The sequence below is a fragment of the Hylobates moloch genome, unplaced genomic scaffold (genome assembly GCF_009828535.3).
Source record: "Hylobates moloch isolate HMO894 unplaced genomic scaffold, HMol_V3 SCAFFOLD_6, whole genome shotgun sequence".
Lineage (NCBI taxonomy): Eukaryota > Metazoa > Chordata > Mammalia > Primates > Hylobatidae > Hylobates > Hylobates moloch.
In genome coordinates, this window is record NW_026652281.1 from 16,683,214 (window position 1) to 16,708,866 (window position 25,653).

Consider the following 25,653-nt stretch of genomic DNA (forward strand, 5'->3'; position numbering starts at 1 on the left):
ACCAAACAAAAAAAGTCCAGGACCAGACTGATTCACAGCCGAATTCTACTAGATGTACAAAGAGGAGCTGGTACCATTCCTTCTGAAACTATTCCAATCAATAGAAAAAGAGGGAATCCTCCCTAACTCATTTTATGAGGCCAGCATCATCCTGATACCAAAGCCTGGCAGAGACACAACAAAAAAAGAGAATTTTAGACCAATATCCCTGATGAACATCGATGTGAAAATCCGCAGTAAAATACTGGCAAACCAAATCCAGCAGCACATCAAAAAGCTTGTCCACCATGATCAAGTGGGCTTCATCCCTGGAATGCAAGGTTGGTTCAACAAATGCAAATGAATAAACGTAATCCATCACATAAACAGAACCAATGACAAAAACCATATGATTATCTCAATAGATGCAGAAGAGGCCTTCGACGAAATTCAATGGCCCTTCATGCTAAAAACTCTCAATAAACTAGGTATTCATGGAACGTACCTCAAAATTTATGACCAACCTACAGCCAATATCATAGTGAATGGGCAAAAATTGGAAGCATCCCCTTTGAAAACCGGCCCAAGACAAGGATTCCCTCTCTCACCACTCCTATTCAACATAGTGCTGGAAGTTCTGGCCAGGGCAACCAGGCAAAAGAAAGAAATAAAGGGTATTCAATTAGGAAAAGAGGAAGTCAAATTGTCCCTGTTTGCAGATGACATGATTGTATATTTAGAAAACCCCATAGTCTCAGGCCAAAATCTCCTTAAGCTGATAGGCAACTTCAGCAAAGTCTCAGGATACAAAATCAATGTGCAGAAATCACAAGCATTCCTATACACCAATAACAGACAGAGGGCCAAATCATGAGTGAACTCCCATTCACAATTGCTACAAAGAGAATAAAATACCTAGGAATCCAACTTACAAGGGACGTGGAGGACCTCTTCAAGGAGAGCTACAAACCACTGCTCAATGAAATAAAAGAGGATACAACAAATGGAAGAACATTCCATGCTCATGGGTAGGAAGAATCAATATCATGAAAATGGCCATACTGCCCAAGGTAATGTATAGATTCAATGCCATCCCCATCAAGCTACCAATGACTTTCTTCACAGAATTGGAAATAACTACTTTAAAATTCATATGGAACCAAAAAAGAGCCCGCATTGCCAAGTCCATCCTAAGCCAAAAGAACAAAGCTGGAGGCATCACACTACCTGACTTCAAACTATACTACAAGGCTACAGTAACCAAAACAGCATGGTACTGGTACCAAAACAGAGATATAGACCAATGGAACAGAAAAGAGCCTTCAGAAATAATGCTGCATATCTACAACCATCTGATCTTTGACAAACCTGACAGAAACAAGCAATGGAGAAAGAATTCCCTATTTAATAAATGGTGTTGGGAAAACTGGCTAGCCATATGTAGAAAGCTGAAACTGGATCCCTTCCTTACACCTTATACAAAAATTAATTCAAGATGGATTAAAGACTTAAATGTTAGACCTACAACCATAAAAACCTTAGAAGAAAACCTAGGCAATACCATTCGTTACATAGACATGGGCAAAGACTTCATGACTAAAACACCAAAAGCAATGACAACAAAAGCCAAAATAGACAAGTGAGATCTAATTAAACTAAAGAGCTTCTGCACAGCAAAAGAAACTACCATCAGAGTGAAGGAAACTACCATCAGAGTGAACAGGCAACCTACAGAATGGGAGAAAATTTTTGCAATCTACCCATCTGACAAAGGGCTAATATCCTGAATCTGCAAAGAACTCAAACAAATTTACAAGAAAAACACAAACCCATCAAAAAATGGGCAAAGGATATGAACAGACACTTCTCAAAAGAAGACCTTTATGCAACCAACAGACACATGAAATAATGCTTATCATCGCTGGTCATCAGATAAATGCCAATCAAAACCACAATGAATTACCATCTCACACCAGTTAGAATGGTGATCATTAAAAAGTCAGGAAACAACAGATGCTGGAGAGGATGTGGAGAAATAGGAATGCTTTTACACTGTTGGTGGGAGTGTAAATTAGTTCAACCATTGTGGAAGACAGTGTGGCAATTCCTCAAGGATCTAGAACTAGAAATACCATTTGACCCAGTGATCCCATTACTGGGTATATACCCAAAGGATTATAAATCATGCTACTATAAAGACACATGCACACATATAAACAGTATGTTTATTGAAGCACTCTTCACAATAGCAAAGACTTGGAACCAACCCAAATGTCCATCAGTGATAGACTGGATTAAGAAAATGTGGCACATATACCTCCATGGAATACTATGTAGCCATAAAAAAAGGATGAGTTCATGTCCTTTGCAGGGGCATGGATGAAGCTGGAAATCATCATTCTCAGCAAACTATCACAAGGACAGAAAACCAAATACTGCATGTTCTCACCCATAGGTGGGAATTGAACAATGAGAAACTTGGACACATGGTGAGGAAATCACACACTGGGGCTTGTCAGGGGATGGGGAGCTGGTGGAGGGATAGCATTAGGAGAAATACCTAATGTAAATAACGAGTTGATGGGTGCACCAAACCAACATGGCACATACCTATGTAACAAACCTGGATGTTGTGCACATGTACCCTAGAACTTAAAGTGTAATAAAAAATAAAAAATAAAGAGATAAGAGTAGTTTACACACCATAATTACGCTGTTATAATACTTTGTGTTTTTCTGTGAACTTATTATTACCAATAAGTTTCGTACCTTCACATGATTTCTTATTGCTCATTAATGTTCTTTTCTTTGTAAATGAAGTACTCTCTTTGGAATTTCTTGTAGGACAGGTCTGGCACTCATGAAATCCCTCAGCTTTTGTTTGTGGGAATGTCTGTGTTTCTCCTTGGTGCTTAAAGGATATTTTTGCCTAATATACTATTGTAGGGTAAAAGTTGTTTTCCTTCAGCACTTTAAATATGTCATGCTGTTCTCCCCTGGAGCGTAAGTTTTCCACTGAAAAGTCTGCTGCTAGTGAAGCTCCATTGTATGTTGTTTCTTTTTTCTTGCTGCTCTTAAGATCTTTTCTTTATCCTTGAACTTTCAGAGTTTGATTATTAAATGCCTTAAAGTAGTCTTTGGGTTAAATATTCTTGGTGTTCTATAACCTTCTTGTACTTGATATTGGTATCTTTCTCTAGATTTGGGAAATTCCATGTTGTTATCCCTTTGAATAAACTTTCTACCCCTGTCTTTTTCTCTGCCTCCTGTTTAAGTCCAACAACCCTTAGATTTGCCCTTTTGAAGCTATTTTCTAGATCTTGTAAACATGCTTCATTGTTTTTTATTCTTTTTTCTTTGGTCTTCTTTATGTATTTTTAGATAACCTGTCTTCCAGCTCACTAATGCTTTCTTCTGCTAGATCAATTCTGCCATTAAAAGGCTCTGATGGATTCTTCAACGTGTCAGTTGCATTTTTCACCTCCAGAATTTCTTATTTCTTTTTAGTTATTTAAATTTCTTTGTAAAATTTACCAGACAGAATTCTGAATTTCTTCTCTGTGTTATTTTAAATTTCTTTGAATTTCTTCAAAACAGCGATTTTGCATTATCTAAAAGGTCATATATCTCTGTTTCTCCAGGATTGGTCCCTGGTGCTTTACTTGGTTCATTTGGTGAACCTGTTTGGTGCTCTACCCCTCTGTGTCTGAGCTGTCATGTTTTTCTGGATAGTACTGATGCTTATAGATGTTTGTTGGTGTCTGGACACTGAAGAGTTAGCTATTTCTTGTACGTTTTGCATTCTGGGCTTGTTTGTACCTGTCCTTCTTAGGAAGGCTTTCCAAGTATTTGAAAGGACTTGGGTGTTGTGATCTAAACCATATCTTCATTAGGCGGCACCCAAAGCCCAGTAACACTGTAGTTCTTGCAGACTTATGGAGGTACCACCTTGGTGGTCTTAGATAAGATCTGGAAGAATTATCTGGATTACCAGGCAGAGACTCTTTTTCTCTTCCCTTACTTTCTCCCATACAAACAGAATCAATCTCAATCAATCTCTCTCTCTCTCTTTCAATTCTGAGTGGCCTGCAGCTAGGGGTGGGGTAACTACACAAGCACCTCTGTGGCTTCCAATTCCCAATAGTGGGACTGTGCTTGGTCAGAACTAAAGCCAGCACAGCACTGGGTCTCACCCAAGGCTCATTGTAACTAATACCTGGCTGTTGCCTGTGTTTTCTCAAGGCCCTAAGGCTCTGCAAACAACAGGTGATGAAGCCAACCAAGCTTATGTCCTTCCCTGCAGGGTGGCAAGTTCCTCTAGACCCTGGGCAGGTCCAGAGTGGCCGTCCATGAGCCAGGAATTAGAGTGAAAACCCTTAGCAGTCTACTTGGTGTTCTGTTGTACTGTGGCTGAGCTGACACTCATACCATGGGACATAGTCCTTCCCACTCTTCTCTCTTCTTTCCACAGGCAGAGGAGCCTCACCCTGCAGCCACAGCCACCACAGGCCCATGGGGAGTACTGCCAGGCTACCCACCAGTGTTCCTTTAAGGCCCAAGGGCTCTTCAGTCAGCTTGTGGTAAATGCTGCCTGGGACTCACCCTTCAGAGCAGTGGACTCCTCTCTGGCCCAGGGCATGTCCAGAAATGCTGTCCAAGAGCCAAGGCCTGGAATTAGGGACCCCCAAGAGCCTGCTTGGTGCTCTACCCTTCTGTGGCTGAGCTGGTATCTAAGGTGCAAGATAAAATCTCCTTTACATCTCCCTTGCTTTTCTCAGGCAGAGAGTCTCTCCCCATAACCACCATAGCTGGGCATGTGTTGAGTGTTACTTGCAGCCAGTCTCAGAGTCTCACCCGAGGGCCATGGTATATACTACCTGGTATCATTGCTGGTTATTTAGGGCCCAAGGGCTCTTTAATCAGCGGGTGATGAAACCTGCCAGGACTGGGTCTTCCTTCCCTTCAAGGCAGTGAGTTCCCTTCTGGCCCAGGGTGTGTCTAGAAATGTTGTCTGGGAGCTAGAGCCTTACTGCTCTTCCTGGTACCCTACCCTGCTGTGGCTGAGCTGGTATCCAAGATGGAAGACAATGTCCTCTTTACTCTTTTGTCTCTTCTCCTCAAGCAAAAGGAAGGGGTCTCTTGGAGCCATGAGCTGTGCAGCCTGGGGTTGTGAGAGGGGTGGCACAAGCACTCCCTTAGCTGCCTTGGCTGGTGTCTCAGTAGGTCACATCCCCGCTCCCCACCACCACCCCACCTCGCCTGCCCCAAGTCCACTGGCTCTGAGCCCAGTTCAGCACTAGGACTCACCTGGGAGTTGCAGTCCTTGTAGCCTAGCCTTTCAAGTTTGTTTAGGGCCCCAGAGCACTTTATTCCATAGTGGCAAGGCTTGCTGGAACTCAAGTTCTGACTGTTGGAATGGGCGATTTCCCTTTGGCTAGGTCTGGTTTAAATACTCCCTCCATGGGTGGGCACCAGCTGAGTTCAGCCCAGGTTTGCTTTCCACTTGACAGGGCAGCATTGAGTTCAGTGCAATGTCTCACAATCCCTGTACTCTCCTTCCAAATGCACAGATTCTGTCTACATGCCACAGGCCTGCTGCGGAGGGATGAAGGAGGTGTGGCATTGGTGATTCAAGACTGTCTTTCTTAACCTTTTCCAGTGCCTCTTTTAGCAACATGAAGTTAAAACCAGATACTGTGAGTGCTCATCTGAATTTTGGTTCTTATGAAGGTGCTTTTTGTGTGTAGATAGTTGTTAAATTGGTGTCCTTGCAGGGTCAATGATCGGTGGACTCTTCTATTTGGCCACCTTGCTTTGTCCTTCCTTATACATTTCTTAATTCAACAGGTCCAGCTGTGTTTCAGTTGTGTGCCAGGCTCTTCTACTAAGTGTTAAGAAATTCAGAAATGGTTGTTTTTCTTGCTGTCAAGGATTGTATGGTCTAGTAATAGAGATAAACAAATAAACAAGAAAGTACTTCTCAAGCAACTCCTGTTCAGACTTGCAATCTTAATTGCCAACATCAGTCATTAAATGTGGGAGTTTTTCAAAGTTAGTTCCTAGATTCTAATCTCTTTTTATCTTCTGCCTGATATGTATAGGTGTCATGTAACAGGCAGGATTTCCAGGTTTTCTCTTAACCTAGACTCTCCGCCTCTGAGGTTAAGACCATTATATGTAGCTGCCTTCTAGATATCACCTCTTGGATATTTTAGAGGCATCTCAGTTTAGTGTTCGTTAATTTAGTTCATTGAGCAAATATTTATTAAGCACCTAAGTATGACACAAACTGTTTTAGTTACTGGGAAACATGACAGTATCCTTGCCCTAATAGAACAAATGTTACATAGTGGAAAAAAATAATAAACAGATAAATAAATATATAACATCAGTAGAAATAACAGTAACTAAGGAATATAAGGTAGGGTAAAGAGGTGTAACTAGGCATGCTATTTTAGATAGAGCAATCAGGATAGGCCTTTCTGAGGAGGTGAGAGCCTGAATAAAGTTAGAGAGTCAGTCTTGTGGAAACCTGGGGGGCAGAGCATGCCAGGCAAAGGGAATAATAAGTGAAAAATCCATGAGATGGGAATGTGCTTGGCATGTTTGAGGGAGAGGAAAGAGGTCAGCGTGGCTGGAGCACAGTGAGTAGGAAGACGAATGGTTGAAATTGTGGTCAGAGAGCTAACCAGGTTGTATAGAGTCTTGTATACTATTGTAAGGACTATGGATTTTATTCTAAATGTACTGAGAAATACATCTTAGATCATCTTAGAGCAGAGGGATGACATGATCAGATATATATTTTTTATTTTACATTTTATTTCATTTTAAATGAATTTAAATAGCCCCATAGGTCGGTAGCTACAACACCGGACATTACCATTTTAGGATATTCATATATGTTGTAGTAAGATGGAAAATAATCTAAATATAAATCTGAGGAACTACTGTGTTTCACCTATTCTTTCTGCTTTATCCATCACTCCAGAGGAGCAATCTCTAAGCTGGAGAAACTGCAAGCTTCCAAGAGCCCTTGAGTTCTATGTGTCTGGGTCCAGTGAATCTGTGGTCCTAAGGTTCTAAGAGGTGGTACTTTTCTATGTTCCAAAGACTCAGATTATATATTTTAGAATTATCATTTTGGCTGTTATGTGGAGAATAGACTAAGAGGGCAAGAGTAGAAGCAAGGAGACCTTATTAAACTATTACAGTGATCAGATAATAGTGTTTTAAACCATGATGGTAGCAGTGGTCTGATTTGGAATATATTTTAAAGGCAGGCATACCAGGAATTTGTGATTAGGCTGGATATTAGATAAGATAAAAAAAGAGAAGTCAAGGGTGAGTATTAAATTCTTGAGAAATCGGATGAATGATGGTACCATTTATTGAGATGGGAGCACTATAGGGCAGACCAAGTTGGGAGAATGGTTAAGAGAATTTTTTTGGACATATTAAATTTGATCTGGCAGCCCATACACATTATGTTTTGTGAAAGAACACATATGTATATACTATATAATTTCATATATATAAAGTTCAAGAACAGGCAAGACTCTTCTGGGTGACATGTCAAAACAGTGGTAGTCTTTGGAAAAAGGGTGCCAACAAGGAAAGAACACATAGAAAACTTCACAGGTGCTGGAAATATTTTGTATCTTGATCTGGGTGGTAGATACATGGATGAATACATATATACCAAGATTGTGACTGTTATTATATATATGGTATACTTCAATAAAATATTTAAAAACTGAAAGGCTTATTAGCTTTCAAGTGGAGATGTCACGAAGGCAGTTTATGATGCAGGAGTCTGGAGAACTCCAGACCAGACACTGGGGCTATGGATACATATTTGGAGTCAGCAAAGAGATGTTTTGAAGCCATAAGATTAAATGAAATCATGTAGGAGGTAAAAATAATTTTTAAAAAACACAGTGAATGGAAATGGAAATGGGACACTCCAACATTTAGAGGTAGGGAAAGGGAGAAATATTCAGCAAAAAAACCCCAAAAAACTGAGACCTAATGGCTGGTGCTGTAGTAGGAAAACCAGGAAAGAATGATGAAGCCAGGAGAGGAGAGTGTTTTAAGGAAGGAATAATACCAGCTATGACAAAAGTTATCAAGATTATGAAATCAGGTGGAGCCAAGATGGCCGAATAGGAACAGCTCCAGTCTACAGCTCCCAGCGTGAGCGATGCAGAATACGGGTGATTTCTGCATTTCCAATTGAGGTACCAGGTTCATCTCACCTGGGAGTGCTGGACAGTGGGTGCAGGACAGTGGGTGCAGCACACGATGTGTGAGCTGAAGCAGGGCAAGGCATCGCCTCACCCGGGAAGCGCAAGGAGTCAGGGAATTCCCTTTCCTAGTCAAAGAAAGGGGTGACAGACAGCACCTGGAAAATCGGGTCACTCCAACCCTAATACTGTGCTTTTCCAACGGGCTTAACAAACAGCACACCAGGAGATTATATCCCGCACCTGGCTCGGAGGGTCCTACGCCCATAGAGCCTCGCTCATTGCTAGCACAGCAGTCTGAGATCAAACTGCAAGGTGGCAGTGAGGCTGGGGGAGGGGCGCCCGCCATTGCCCAGGCTTCAGTAGGTAAACAAAGCGGTGGGAAGCTCGAACTGCGTGGAGCCCAACACAGCTCAAGGAGGCCTGCCTGCCTCTGTAGGCTCCACCTCTGGGGGCAGGGCACAGACAAACAAAAGACAGCAATAACCTCTGCAGACTTAAATGTCCCTGTCTGACAGCTTGGAAGACAGTAGTGGTTCTCACAGCATGCAGCTTGAGATCTGAGAACAGGCAGACTGCCTCCTCAGGTGGGTCCCTGACCCCCAAGTAGCCTAACTGGGAGGCACCCCCCATTAGGGGTGGACTGACACCTCACACGGCCAGCGGGGTACTCCTCTGAGACAAAACTTCCAGAGGAACAATGAGGCAGCAGCGTTTGCGGTTCACCAGTTTCCACTCTTCTGCAGCTACACCTGCTGATACCCAGGCAAACAGGGTCTGGAGTGGACCTCCAGCAAACTCCAACAGACCTGCAGCTGAGGGTCCTGACTGTTAGAAGGAAAACTAACAAACAGAAAGGACATCCACACCAAAACCCCATCTGTATGTCACCATCATCAAAGACCAAAGGTAGATAAAACCACGAAGATGGGGAAAAAACAGCAGAAAAACCAGAAACTCTAAAAATCAGAGTGCCTCTCCTCCTGCAAAGGAACTCAGCTCCTCACCAGCAATGGAACAAAGCTGGACGGAGAATGACTTTGACGAGTTGAGAGAAGAAGGCTTCAGAAGATCAAACTACTCGGAGCTGAAGGAGGAGTTTGAACCAATGGCCAAGAAGTTAAAAACTTTCAAAAAAAAATTAGACGAATGGCTAACTAGAATAACCAATGCAGAGAAGTCCTTAAAGGACCTGATGGAGCTGAAAACCAAGGCACGAGAACTACGTGATGAATACACAAGCCTCAATAACCAATGAGATCAACTGGAAGAAAGGATATCAGCGATGGAAAACGAAATGAATGAAATGAAGCGTGAAGAGAAGTTTAGAGAAAAAATAATAAAAAGAAACGAACAAAGCCTCCAAGAAATATGGGACTATGTGAAAAGACCAAATCTATGCCTGATTGGTGTACCTGAAAGTCACGGGGAGAAGGGAACCAAATTGGAAAACACTCTGCAGGATATTATCCAGGAGAACTTCCCCAAGCTAGCAAGGCAGGCCAACATTCAAATTCAGGAAATACAGAGAATGCCACAAAGATACTCCTCGAGAAGAGCAACTCCAAGACACATAATTGTCAGACTCACCAAAGTTGAAATGAAGGAAAAAATGTTAAGGGCAGCCAGAGAGAAAGCTCGGGTTACCTACAAAGGGAAGCCCATCAGACTAACAGCTGATCTCTCGGGAGAAAGATCTCTCTGATCTCTTGAGAAGCCAGAAGAGGGTGGGGGCCAATATTCAACATTCTTAAAGAAAAGAATTTTCAAATCAGAATTTCATATCCAGCCAAACTAAGCTTCATAAGTGAAGGAGAAATAAAATACTTTACAGACAAACAAATGCTGAGGGATTTTGTCGCCACCAGGCCTGCCCTAAAAGAGCTCCTGAAGGAAGCACTAAACATGGAAAGGAATAACCGGTACCAGCCACTGCAAAAACATGCCAAATGGTAAAGACCATCAAGGCTAGGAAGAAACTGCATCAACTAACGAGCAAAATAAACAGCTAGCATCATAACGACAGGATCAAATTCACACATAACAATACTAACCTTAAATGTAAATGGGCTAAATGCTCCAATTGAAAGGCACAGACTGGCAAATTGGATAAAGAGTCAAGACCCATCAGTGTGCTGTATTCAGGAAACCCATCTCACATGCAGAGACACACATAGGCTCAAAATAAAGGGATGGAGGAAGGTCTACCAAGCAAATGGAAAACAAAAAAAGGCATGGGTTGCAATCCTAGTCTCGGATAAAACAGACTTTAAACCCACAAAGATCAAAAGAGACAAAGAAGGCCATTACATAATGGTAAAGGGATCCATTCAACAAGAAGAACTAACTATCCTAAATATATATGCACCCAATACAGGAGCACCCAGATTCATAAAACAAGTCCTTAGTGACCTACAAAGTGACTTAGACTCCCACACAATAATAATGGGAGACTTTAACACCCCACTGTCAACATTAGACAGATCAACGAGACAGAAAGTTAATAAGGATATCCAGGAACTGAACTCAGCTGTACACCAAGCAGACCTAATAGACATCTATAGAACTCTCCACCCCAAATCAGCAGAATATACTTTCTTCTCAGCACGACACCACACCTATTCCAAAATTGACCACATAGTTGGAAGTAAAGCATTCCTCAGCAAATGTAAAAGAACAGAAATTACAACAAACTGTCTCTCAGACCACAGTGCAATCAAACTAGAACTCAGGATTAAGAAACTCACTCAAAACCGCTCAACTACATGGAAACTGAACAATCTGCTCCTGAATGAGTTCTGGGTACATAATGAAATGAAGACAGAAATAAAGATGTTCTTTGAAACCAACGAGAACAAAGACACAACATACCAGAATCTCTGGGACACATTCAAAGCAGTGTGTAGAGGGAAATTTATAGCACTAAATGCCCACAAGAGAAAGCAGGAAAGATCCAAAATTGACACCCTAACATCACAATTAAAAGAACTAGAGAAGCAAGAGCAAACACATTCAAAAGCTAGCAGAAGGCAAGTAATAACTAAGATCAGAGCAGAACTGAAGGAAACAGAGACACAAAAAACCCTTCAAAAAATCAATGAATCCAGGAGCTGGTTTTTTGAAAAGATCAACAAAATTGATAGACCACTAGCAAGACTAATAAAAGAGAGAAGAATCGAATAGATGCAATAAAAAATGAAAAAGGGGATATCACCACCGATCCCACAGAAATACAAACTACCATCAGAGAATACTATAAACACCTCTACGCAAATAAACTAGAAAATCTAGAAGAAATGGATAAATTCCTGGACACATACACCCTCCCAAGACTAAACCAGGAAGAAGTTGAATCTCTGAATAGACCAATAACAGGCTCTGAAATTGAGGCAATAATTAATAGCTTACCAACCAAAAAAAGTCCAGGACCGGATGGATTCATTCTACCAGAGGTGCAAGGGGGAGCTGGTACCATTCCTTCTGAAACTATTCCAACCAACACAAAAAGAGGGAATCCTCCCTAACTCGTTTTATGAGTCCAGCATCATCCTGATACCAAAGCCTGGTAGAGACACAACAAAAAAAGAGAATTTTAGACCAATATCCTTGATGCACATCGATGCAAAAATACTCAGTAAAATACTGGCAAACCGAATCCAGCAACACATCAAAAAGCTTATCCACCATGATCAAGTGGGCTTCATCCCTGGGATGCAAGGCTGGTTCAACAAAAGAAAATCAATAAACGTAATCCAGCATATAAACAGAACCAAAGACAAAAACCACATGATAATCTCAATAGATGCAGAAAAGGCCTTTGACAAAATTCAACAACCCTTCATGCTAAAAACTCTCAATAAATTAGGTATTGATGGGACATATCTCAAAATAATAAGAGCTATCTATGACAAACCCATAGCCAATATCATACTGAATGGACAAAAACTGGAAGCATTCCCTTTGAAAACTGGCACAAGACAGGGACGCCCTCTCTCACCACTCCTATTCAACATAGTGTTGGAAGTTCTGGCCAGGGCAATCAGGCAGGAGAAGGAAATAAAGGGCATTCAATTAGGAAAAGAGAAAGTCAACTTGTCCCTGTTTGCAGATGACATGACTGTATATCTAGAAAACCCCATTGTCTCAACCCAAAATCTCCTTCAGCTAATAAGCAACTTCAGCAAAGTCTCAGGATACAAAATCAATGTGCAAAAATCACAAGCATTCTTATACACCAATAACAGACAAACAGCCAAATCATGAGTGAACTCCCATTCACACTTGCTCCAAAGAGAATAAAATACCTAGGAATCCAACTTACAAGGGATGTGAAGGACCTCTTCAAGGAGAACTACAAACCATTTCTCAATGAAGTAAAAGAGGATACAACAAATGGAAGAACATTCCATGCTCATGGGTAGGAAGAATCAATATCGTGAAAATGGCCATACTGCCCAAGGTAATGTATAGATTCAATGCCATCCCCATCAAGCTACCAATGACTTTCTTCACAGAATTGGAAATAAGTACCTTAAAGTTCATATGGAACCCAAAAAAGAGCCCACATTGCCAAGTCCATCCTAAGCCAAAAGAACAAAGCTGGAGGCATCACGCTACCTGACTTCAAACTATACTACAAGGCTACAGTAACCAAAACAGCATGGTACTGGTACCAAAACAGAGATATAGACCAATGGAACAGAACAGAGCCTTCAGAAATAATGCTGCATATCTACAACTATCTGATCTTTGACAAACCTGACAAACACAAGAAATGGGGAAAGGATTCCCTATTTAATAAATGGTGCTGGGAAAACTGGCTAGCCATATGTAGAAAGCTGAAACTGGATCCCTTCCTTACACCTTATACAAAAATTAATTCAAGATGGATTAAAGACTTACATGTTAGACCTAAAACCATAAAAACCCTAGAAAAAAACCTAGGCAATACCATTCAGGACATAGGCATGGGCAAGGACTTCATGTCTAAGACACCAAAAGCAATGGCAACAAAAGACAAAATTGACAAATGGGATCTAATTAAACTAAAGAGCTTCTGCACAGCAAAAGAAACTACCGTCAGAGTGAACAGAATGGGAGAACATTTTTGCAACCTACTCATCTGACAAAGGGCTAATATCCAGAATCTACAATGAACTCAACAAATTTACAAGTAAAAAACAAACAACCCCATCAAAAAGTGGGCAAAGGATATGAACAGACACTTTTCAAAAGAAGACATTTATGCAGCCAAAAAACACATGAAAAAATGCTCATCATCACTGGCCATCAGAGAAATGCAAATCAAAACCACAATGAGATGCCATCTCACACCAGTTAGAATGGCCATCATTAAAAAGTCAGGAAACAACAGGTGCTGGAGAGGATGTGGAGAAATAGGAACACTTTTACACTGTTGGTGGGACTGTAAACTAGTCCAACCATTGTGGAAGTCAGTGTGGCGATTCCTCAGGGATCTAGAACTAGAAATACCATTTGACCCAGCCATCCCATTACTGGGTATATACCCAAAGGATTATAAATCATGCTGCTATAAAGACACATGCACACATATGTGTATTGCAGCACTATTCACAATAGCAAAAACTTGGAACCAACCCAAATGTCCAACAATGATAGACTGGATTAAGAAAATGTGGCACGTACACACCATGGAATACTATGCAGCCATAAAAAATGATGAGTTCATGTCCTTTGTAGGGACATGGATGAAGCTGGAAACCATCATTCTCAGCAAACTATCGCAAGGACAAAAAAACAAACACCACATGTTCTCACTCACGGTGGGAATTGAACAATGAGAACACATGGGCACAGGAAGGGGAACATCACACTCCGGGGACTGTTGTGGGGTGGGGGGCGGGGGGAGGGATAGCATTAGGAGAGATACCTAATGCTAAGTGACGAGTTAATGGGTGCAGCACACCAACATAGCACATGTATACGTATGTAACAAACCTGCACGTTGTGCACATGTACCCTAAAACTTAAAGTATAATAATAATGAAATTTTAAAAAAGATTATGAAATCAAATGAGGATTGAGGACTAAGAATTGTCACAGCCAAGACCTAACCTGGTCCTACGCTATTGTCCTCCAGGTTGGTTAGCAGATGTGGTTTAGCAAACCGGAAACCTGAGGGTCATCCTTAACACTTCCTTTTTTGTCATTTCTCAGGCTAATATCTAATCTATTTCCAAATCTGGCAGGAGTTATTAGTCTCTAGGATTAACAGATTTAGCAAATAAAGTTACAGAATACCCAGTTAAATTTGAATTATAATAAACAGCAAATAATTTTTAAGATAAATATGTCCTAAATATTGCTCATGCTTGTGATATTAAATGTGATATACTAAAATATTATTCATTGTTTATTTGATATTCAAATTTAACTGGGCATAGTGTATTTTATCTGGCAACCCTATTAGCCTCTGTAGTGAGGCTGAGGAATACATAAGAAATACACGGATCATAAAAAGAAGGACTTTGTAATGGTAAATTAAGGAGCTTGAGTTTAACTTGGGGGCAGTAGAAAGCCTTTGAAGAGTTTTAAGCAAAAAATATTTGCATTTTAAGTATACAAGGATAATGGACTGCAGAGGGAGGTGAATTGAAATGCTGTTGAAACTGAAGAAAAATCTTCTGGTGCCTTAATTCAAGGTAATATTGTTAAGAATAAAGAAAAGCTGGACCAGGTATCATGGCTTATGCCTGTAATCCCAGTACTTTGGGAGGCCAAGGTAGGCAGATCACTTGAGGTCCGGAGTTTGAGGCCAGCCTGGCCAACATGGTGAGACCCCATTTCTACTTAAAAAAAAAAAAAAAAATAGGCTGAGCATGTTGGGTCACGCCTGTAATCCCAACACTTTGAGGGGCTGAGGCGGGCAGATCACCTGAGGTCAGGAGTTTGAGAGCAGCCTGGCCAACATGGGGAAACCCTGTCTCTACTAAAAAAAAAAAAAAAAACAAGAAGAAACCAAAAATTAGCTGGGCGTGGTGGCAGGCACCTGTAATCCCATCTACTCGGGAGGCTGAGACGGGAGAATCGCTTGAACCCGGGAGGTGGAGGTTGCAGTGAGCCTAGATCACGCCACTGCACTCCAGCCTGGGCGACAAAGAGCAAAACTCTGTCTGAAAAAAAAATTATATATATATATATACACACACACACACACACACACATATACATACATACATACATATAAATTAGCTGGGCATGGTGGTGTGTGCCTCACCTACTTGGGAGGCTGAGGCAGGAGAATTGGTTGAACCCGAGAGATGGAGTTTGCCGTGAGCCTGGGTCGCGCCATTGCCCTCCAGCCTGGGGAACAGAGTGAGACTCCATCTCAAAAAAAGAAAAAGAAAAGCTGAATATGCAATTTTAAATGCATATGATAGGCAAAATTGGCACATAGCAGACATTCAATAAATACTTATTGCTTGGATTGAGTCCAGAGAGAGGAAAAGGGAAGACTCAAGACTGAAGAAGAGACATAAAAAGGAGCCAGGTTAGAAATGTTCCAGCCTGTTGAAGTAAGGTCCAGTGAGGTAGGACAGGAAAGGTTTCTGCTGATATTGGTGGAAGTGCAACTGGATACTTTGGATTTGGAAGTAAATAGGAGGAGAGGAAATAAAGTTGATATATGTGGACAGATCTTTTAAGAAATTTGCCTGTGGGCAAGAGGAGGTATAGGGGCTGTAGCAGGAGTTGGATATGAGGTACAAGGAAAGTTTTTGATGAGAGAAGCTTGAGAATGTTTAAAATGCTGATAGAAAAGTTGCAGTAAACAGGTACACTAAAAGCCGAGGCTTTGCCACTGTACAATTTTTCCATATAACCAAAAACCACTTGTACCCCTAAAGCTATTGAAATTTAAAAAAGGATAAAAGAAAAAATTGTAGTAGAAAAAGAGCTTGAAAATGTGGAGAGTGGAAATGATAGGATAATGAATGAAGAATTATAATCACATGCAACTTTCCCTACTAACTGAAATATTTTATATATTTTTTATTTGCTTCTGTGAAACCTGGAGCTCTCAAGGATGTTTTTGTTATTCAACGTACATTAATTTTTCTTGTTTAATTATTGACAAAGGTGCAGTCATTAAAATCAGGGGTTTTAAAAATATTGTTTTGTTTTGTCAAATTTGAATTCTCTTGTCCTTTGGACTCATAGTTAATGACAGATGAAATAAGTAGAATACTAAACTATGTTTTTATTTATAGATAATGCAGCTTGTGAGATTTTGCTTGCTGAGAAAACTTGCCCTTCAACTCCTGAAAAAACAAAGAAAAAAGCAAGTATTGAAGCAGAATAACTACATAAATCATAATACATTTCATTAATGAAGAATATACTTTTAACAGTTTAAATTTGCTTTTTTTTTTTTTTAACGAAATGGTGTCTCATTCTGTCACCCAGGTTAGAGTTCAGAGTTCAGTGCTGCGATCATAGCTCACTACAGCCTTGAACTTCTGGGCTCAGGCTGTTTTCCTGTTTCAGCCTCCCAAGTAACTGGAACTACAGGCATGCATGCACTACCATGCCCAGCTAATTTTTGAATTTTTTTGTAGAGATGGGATATCACTTGTTGTCCAGGCTCATCTCAAACTCATGGCCTCAAGTGATCCTACCACCTCAGCCTCCCAAAGTGCTGGAATTACAGGCATGAGCCACTGTACCCAGCCTTAACCAATACTTTTTTTTTTTGAGACAGAGTTTCACTCTGTCATCCAGGGTGGAGTGCAGTGGCAAGATCTTGGCTCACTGCAAGCTCTGCCTCCTGGGTTCATGCCATTCTCCTGCCTCAGCCTCCCGAGTAGCTGGGACTACGGATGCCCGCCACCACGCCTGGATAATTTTTTGTATTTTTAGTAGAGACGGTTTCACCGTGTTAGCCAGGATGATCTCGATCTCCTGACCTTGTGATCCACCTGCCTCGGCCTCCCAAAATGCGGGGATTACAGGCGTGAGCCGCTGTGCCCGGCCAACCAATACTTTTATAGGAATTCTTTTTCAGCTATTTAAGTCAATAATTAAAAGCATTTTGGGAGTTTATCAAATAGATTATTCAATTTATGAAAAAGCTATGCAGCTTATAAATGAGTATATACTCTATATAAGTTTAATGAAAGAGAATGAAAATGTATAGTAGTCCCCCCTTATCTGTGAGGGATATATCCCAAGACCCCCAGTGGATGTGGATAGTACTGAACCCTATATATACTACATGTTTTTGATCTGATAACTGAGACAGCTACTGAGTAACTAATGAGCGGATAGTATGTCTATCATGGATATGCTGGATAAAGGGATGATTGATCCTGGAGTGGACTGGACTGAGGGGAATGGCACACGATTTCATCGTGCTACTCAGAATGGTGTGCAATTTAAAACTTACAAATTGTTTATTTCCAGAACTTTCCATTTTATATTTTGGATTGTGGTTGACCACAGGTAACTGAAACTGTGGTAGACAAAACTGTGGATGGGTGATGGGTGGGGGGGAGGACCAGTTTACTTTACATTTTTTCCAACTTTCCTTTGAATAATGCTGAAGATTACTTATGAATCATTATGTTAGGCATGGAATCTGGATCTTTTTTTTTTTGTATTCTTTTGTTTTTTTTGAGAAAAGGTCTTGCTCTGTCACCCAGGCTGGAGTGCAGTGGCTTGCTCACCACTTACTGTAACCTTGATCTCCTCAGACTCAAATGATTCTCTTGCCTCAGCCTACCTAGTAGCTGGGACTACAGGCACACACTGCCACAAATGGCTAATTTTCATATTTTTGGTAGAGACGTGGTTTCACTATGTTGCTCAGGCTGGCCTTGAACTCCTGGGTTCAAGCGATCCACCCGCTTCAACCTCCCAAAGTGTTGGTACAGGTGTGAGCCATCATGCCCAGCTGGAATCTGGAGGTCTTTAGGGAAAATTTTGGACTTTATTTTGTATATAGCAAGAGCTACTTTTTGAGTGGCTTTTCATTAATTATATATTTTCTTTATGGTGTTCCAGGCAGGTTAGTAGTTAGTTTCCGTTTGTTTGTTTGTCTGTTTTTACCTATTTTACAGCTAAGAAAACTGAGATTTAGATTTTCACCAGTTTTTTGAGGAGGTTGTGGCAGGTCTTTCCGGATCTAAAGCCTATACTCTTTCTACTACACTAGATTGTCACTATAAGGAATTAGAGAGCAAATAGAAAAGGGGCAAGAAGGTGAATAGGGAGACCCATTAGTACGGAGTTACAAAGATTTTTGGTGACATATAGTGGTGGCTTTGACCAGGGTGTTTGATAGGAGAGATCAAGAAATACACATGTATTCAAGATAATTTTGCCTGTAGAGTTGATAGATTGGATACAAATGATGAAGGAATAAGAAATGTTTAGAAAGACTTCTAGGTTTCTGTTTTGAGCATCTTTAGTGAATAAAGATGCTATTTAATGTGATAGGAAAGACAGGTGTTCTGAGGATGCGTGAAGATGGAAATGTTGAGAAGGCCATTGGCTATCAATCTGGAGGTCGGGGAACAGATGTACTGTATTATAAATTTTTTGTAAGTCATGGAAACGGGTGAAATATCCTAAGAAAAAGTATCTATAGAGCAAGGAAGAGAAGTGGGCCCAGGTCAATCTCTGGAAAACTCCATAGTCAAGTACAAAAGGAAGAGTGGTGGAGAAGAGGAGAAAAATAAACAGAACGTAGTATCATAGAAATCAAGAGAGGAAATCATTTCACCCACAAAAGGGGGAATGATCAACAGTGTTGAATGCTGCTTGAACATCCAGTATTATAAAGAATTTTTTTTGTTTTTTGTGTCTATGTTATTTTGATTATTTATTTACATTAAAAATATTAATTATTATGAGTGCCTAATAGCTGTATGTCTTTACGGGGTACATGTGATGTTTTGATAAAGGCACACAATGCATAATAATCAAATCAGGGTCAATGGGATATTCATCATCTCAAGAATTTATTGTTTCTTTGTGTTAGGAAGGAATTTAAAAGTCAATTGTAGGACTTCCAGTTTCCAGTGCAGCAATGTAAGAATCTTAGAAGTTGTCACTTTGTCCTAACAACAAGTAAAGTGCTGAACAAACTGAAAAGTCACCAGTTTTTTCTTGGGTCCATCAGAGAAGTAAGGTCATAGAGAAAACTGCTGCACCAAATATTGGAGAGACAAACAGGAGGATACAGAGAATCACAACTTAACCAAAACAGAAACCCATGAACAGAAACCTCCATGGGAACCATTGCCAGGATAGGAAAACCTAAGCAGTGTTGGTTAATTGCTGGAGGCTGAATATGGACAAATCTGAGAGCCGTAGGTGGTCCCCCTGCCACTTTTGTGAGTTTTACTTCCAGGAGCTCTACCATCAGGTCTTCATAGTAAATGTTAGAGTAAAATCCTCTCATGCTTCTAGCAGTGGGAAGAGAAAGGAACTATTTGAAACAGAATGCTAGAATATTCGGGTTTTTTGTTTTTGTTTTTTGTAACAAGGCCTGGCCTCAGGAGAAAGTATTTTTCAGAACCTAACCTGCTGGGGGACCTATGTGGTAGACAAACTGGTTCTAAAGTTTATATGGAGAGGGAAAAGATACAGAATAGCCAACTCAGTATTGAAGGAGAAAAAGTCAAAGGACTGATACTACTTGTATTTAAGACTTACTGTAAAGCTACAGTAATCAAGACAGAATGGGTTTGGTAAAAGAATAAACAGATCAATGGAACAGAATAGAGAGAGAGCCCAGAAATAGATCCATATAAATATAGTCAACTGATCTTTGACAAAGGAGCAAAGGCAATATAATGGAGAAAAGTTGGTATTTTCTACAAATGGTACTTGAATAACTGGACCCCCAAATGCAAAAACATGAACCTAGACACAGACCTTATACCCTTCACAAGAATTAATCAAAATGGGTCATGGACCTAAATGTAAAATGTAAAACTATAAACCTTCTAGAAGATAACATAGGATAAAATCTAGGTGACCTTGAGTATGGTGATGACTTTGTTTTTTGTTTTTTTTTTTTTTTTTTTTGAGGCGGAGTCTCGCTCTGTCACCCAGGCTGGAGTGCAGTGGCGTGATCTCGGCTCACTGCAAGCTCCGCCTCCTGGGTTCACGCCATTCTCCTGCCTCAGCCTCTCCAAGTAGCTGGGACTACAGGCGCCCGCCACCATGCCCGGCTAAATTTTTTGTATTTTTAGTAGAGACGGGGTTTCACCATGGTCTCGATCTCCTGACCTCGTGATCCGCCCGCCTTGGCCTCCCAAAGTGCTGGGATTACAAGCGTGAGCCACCGCGCCCGGCCGGTGATGACTTCTTAGATAGAATACCAAAGGCACAATTGTAAAAGAAATAATTGATAACTTGGACTTCATTAAAATAAAAAAACTTCTGCTGTATGAAGGACAATGTCAAGATAATGAGATAACAAGCCACAGATTGGGAGACAATATTTGCAAGACATATAAAAGATTGTAAACCAACATAGACAAAGAAGCCTTAAAATTCAAAAATAAGGGCCAGGCACGGTGGCTCATGCCTGTAATCCTGGCACTTTGGGAGGCCAAGGCAGGCAGATCACTTGAGCCCACGAATTTGAGACAATCCTGGGCAACATTTTGGTTTTTTTTCTGTAGAGACAGAATCCCTTTCAGGAGGCTGAGATGGGACGATTGCATGAGCCTGGGAGGTTAAGGCTGCAGTGAGCCCTGACCACACCTCTGCACACTGCTGCCTGGGCAACAGAGTGATACCCTGTCTCAAAAAACAAAAACAACAACAACAAAAAAAACCAACCAAACAAAAACCCTCAAGAATAAGAAAATGAAAAACCTAATGAAAAATGGGCCAAAGACCTGAACACACACCTCACAAAAGAAGATATACAAAAGGCAATAGTTTATGAAAAGTTGTTCAACAACATATGTCATTAGGCAATTACAATTGCAAATTAAAACAACAGTGAGTGGCTGGGTGCTGTGGCTTATGCCTGTAATCCCAACATTTTGGGGAACTGAGGCAAGTGGATTGCTTGAGCCCAGGGTTCAAGACCAGCCTGGGCAACATGGCAAAACCCTGTCTCTACTAAAAAATATTAGCCTGGCATGGTGGTGCAAGCCTGTAGTCATAACTACTCTGGAAGTGAAGGTAGGAGGATCACCTGAATTTGGGAGGTCAAGGCTGCAATCAGCTGTGATCATGCCACTGCACTCCAGCCTGGGCAACAGAGTGAGACTCTGTTTCAAAAAAAACAAAAACAGCAACAGCCAGTTATTATTACACACCCATTAGAATGGCCAAAATCCAAAATACTGACAACACCAAATGCTGGAGGATGTGAAGCAATAGGAAATCTCATTCTTTGCTGCTGAGAATGCAAAATGATACAGTCACTTTGGAAAATGGTTTGGTGATTTTTAAAAACTAAACATACTCATATATGATTCAGCAGTTACATTCCTCAGTGTTTATGCAAATGAATTGAAAAATTGTATCCACACAAAAAATGCAGCTGAACATTTATAGCAACTGTTTTCATAATTTCCAAAACTTGGAAGCAACGAAAATGTTCTTCAGTAGGTGAATGCATAAATAAACTGTGGTATATGCAGACAATGGAATATTATTTAGCACTAAAAAGGAATTAGGTATCCAGCAATGAAAAGACATGGGGGAAACTTAAATTCATATTACTAAGTGAAAGAAGTGACTTTGAAAAGGCTACATACTGTGTGATTCCAACTATATGATGTTCTGGAAAAGCAAAACTATGTTGACAATAAAAAGATTGGTGGTTGCCAGAGGTTAGGAGGAAGGGATGGATGAATAGGCAGATTACAGAGGAATTTTAAGACTGGGAAACTACTTTGTATGGTATTAGAATGGTGGGTACATCTCATTATATATTTGTCAAAACCCACAGAATATACAACACCAAGAGTGAACCCAACCCTAAGGTAAACTGTGGACTTTTGAGATAATGATGTGTCAGTGTAGATTCATTGATTATAATAAATATACCACTATTGTATAGGATGTTGATAGCAGGAGAGGCTTTACATGTGTGGGGACTGGGGATATATGAGAATTCTATACTTTCTGCTCAAGTTTGCTGTGAATCCAAAACTGACCTAAAAAATAAAATTCATTAATTTTTTTTTTTAAAGTCAGTTGAATTTGGAATCATGAAGGAAACTGGTGACTTTGGTAGGAAAAATTTTAGCAGACTAAAGAGAGGCAAACCAGATTAGAATAGGTTGAAGACCATGGAAAGTGAGGAAGTAACAGTTATTTATAGAGCTTGACTCTGAAGAGAAATAGAGAAAAATAATGGTAACTGGATGAATATGCAGGGTTATAGGAAGCTTTTTCTTTTAAGATGAGATATAGTGTATCATTGTTGAGGACTAATGGGAATGAAGGAAGGGAGGAAGAGAGGATAGCTAAATTTAACTCAATAGGCAACTAGAATTCTCTGTGGCCTAGAGATCTAATTGAACTTGGCCCGAATTTCACTTCTTTAGCCAAAAGCAATAAAAAAATCTTCCCCATCCTTTCTACATTTTCTTTTCTTCGCTTCCTCATGATTACCTGTTCTTCTCCTGCTTCCATGCATACTGTCAGTTCCATGAATTCTCCCTCGCTCTCTCACCTTCCCTCCCTCCTGGGGCTGAAGAGGCAGCCACAGACAGCAATCCTATTCCCTCACCCCCACAGAGGGGCAACTGTGCGTTCTCACACACACCAAAGACAAATTCCGCTGCCTGCTCTAGGCCAAGGCTCAGATGAAGCCTGTCCCTTTCAGTTTCCTGCCTATAGCTGTTCCCAGGGGAAGCAACCCCATTCTTCCCACTTGCAGGGCCACAGCACAGCTGCTGCTGCCTCCACCTGAGCATTCTGCCAATGGCCACAGGGTCATTCTGCCCCTGCATGCCACAGCCAGCATCTTTACACACCATGAGGGGGCCTAAGGGCACAACCTAGCTTGGCTCTACCTCCCCTAGTACCCAAGGACACTGTCCAGGGGTCTGAAGATCACCCAGCCTGGTACACCATTGGTTGCATCTGAGCACTCTCCCCAGGGTCTGAGATTAGGCCCAGTCAACCTGCCACTACCACCACAGCTGGCATTCACCAGCATGTGCCACTTGCAGATCTGGAAACCAGTCTTCCCAACCCATTGTAGCCATGCCAACACCCACACGGTTGACCGGGTTCCAGTGGATTTTCCTACCACTGCTACTGCTATTGGCCATGCCATGCACACTCCACAAGGACTCTAGAATTCACCCACCTACACAGCCTACTGCTGCCATGCCTGGCACACAAGCAAGACACCTAGAGGCCCAAGAATTGGCTACCTGGATCCACTAACACCAATGCCAGGTTGTGCTGCCTTGGGGCCCAAGGACAGGCATGCTTAACATACCACTGCCACCATTGAGGCCTGGTGACCAGTCTACTTGGCATCCCAGTCCCCAGCAAAACTTCATCATAGCCTCCACTAACAACCACATGCTAAGCCACCAAGGAAATCACAGATACCACTGATGCTGTTTACAGCAAAAGAAATCATACAAAGACAATAATACTGCATATGCCCAGAATCAGAGCAAATGTGCTCTAGCCTACCAACACCATATATACATCTTCAGAAAAATGTGCCCCTGATGAAAGCAAATTCAAAAAAATTGGAAAAAGCAGCTGTGACACCAGATGCACAGATATCAATGTGAGGACACAGGAAACATGAAAAAGCAAGGAAATATACACCTGCAAAGGTACACAATAATTCTCCAGCAACAGATCCTAATACAAAAGAAATTCATGGCCAGGCACAGTGGCTCATGCCTGTAATCCCAGCGCTTTGGGAGGCTGAGGTGGGCAGATCACGAGGTCAGGAGATCGAGACCATTCTGGCTAACATGGTGAAACCCTGTCTCTACTAAAAATACAAAAAATTAGCCGGGCATGGTGGCGCGTGCCTGTAGTCTCAGCTACTCGGGAGGCTGAGGCAGGAGAAAGGCATGAACTGAGGAGACGGAGCTTGCAGTGAGCGGAGATTGTGCCCCTGCACTCCAGCCTGGGTGTCAGGGCAAGACTCCATCTTAAAAAAAAAAAAAAAAAAATCACAAAATCCCAGGAAAAAGAATTCAAAATTTTGATACTAAAGAAGCTTGGTGCGATGCAAGAGAATTCCAAAAAACAACACAAAGAAATTAGAAAAAAAATTCAGGATACAAATGAGAAATTTACTGAAGAGATGGATATTATTGAAAAAAGAACCAAACAGAAATTCTGGAAATGAAGGTTTCATTGAATGAAATACAAAATACACTCAAAAGATTCAACAATAGACTAAATCAACCAGAGGAAAGAATCTCAGAACTTGAAGACAGTTCTTTTGACATAACCCAGTTAGGCAAAAATAAAAAATTAACAAGAATGAGCAATGCCTTCGTGACTATGGAACACTATCAAATGACCAAATACTCAAAGTATTGATATCCCTGAGGGCAAAGAGAAAATGAAAGGGTTTGAAAACCTATTTAATGAAATAATAGGTGAAAAATTCCCAAGTCTAACAAGAGATGTAGGCATCCAGATATGGGAGGCTCAGTGATTTCTCAGACAGATACAACATAAAAATGTCTTCTCCATGGCATATTGTAGTCAAACTGTCTAAGTGAAAGACAGAGAATTCTGAAAGCAACAGGAGAAAAGTATATAGTCATAAAGGAAACCCTATTAGACTAACAGCAGACTGTCTCAGCAGAAGCCTTACAGGCCAGGAAAGAATGATATGATATATTCAAAGTGCTGAAAGAACAAATCTGCCAGCCGAGGATACTATATACAGCAAAATTGTTCTTCATCAATGAAGGAGAAATAAAGTATTTCCCAGACAATCAAATGCTGAGAGAATTCATTACTACTAAACTCAAGGGAGTCCTACAACTGGGAGTGAAATGGTGATAGTTACTATCATGAAAACACATGAAACTATAAAACTCACAAGTAAAGCAAACACACAAAGGAGGAGGAGAAAGGACTCAAATGATTCCACTACAGAAAACCACCAAAACACAGTGACAAATAAGAGAAAAAGAAAGGAACAAAGAGTATACAGAACAATCAGAAAACAATGAAGAATATAACCAGAACAAAGCATGACATATCAATAATAAACTTGAATGTAAATGGATTAAATTCTCTACTTAAAAGATATAGACTGGCTGAATCATTAAAAAAACATGATTCAACTATATGCTGCCTACAAGAAATGCACTTTATCTGTAAAGAAATGTAGAGACTCAAAGTAAAGGAATGGTGAATTACTCCATTTTCACAATGCTGATAAGAACATACCTGAGATTGGGAAGAAGAAAAG

At 40.8% G+C, this 25,653-nt stretch overlaps 1 protein-coding gene across 2 annotated transcripts in view; it reads left to right on the forward strand.

Moving 5' to 3' along the window:
* Positions 1–25,653, forward strand: part of MEIKIN (meiotic kinetochore factor) — a 152,350-nt gene that overhangs the window by 50,035 nt on the left and 76,662 nt on the right. For both annotated transcript variants that reach the window (XM_032156507.2, XM_058440303.1), the window contains exon 9: positions 16,475–16,545. In XM_032156507.2, coding sequence (XP_032012398.1) covers positions 16,475–16,545 — 71 coding nt within the window. The remainder of the gene's footprint in view (positions 1–16,474; positions 16,546–25,653) is intronic.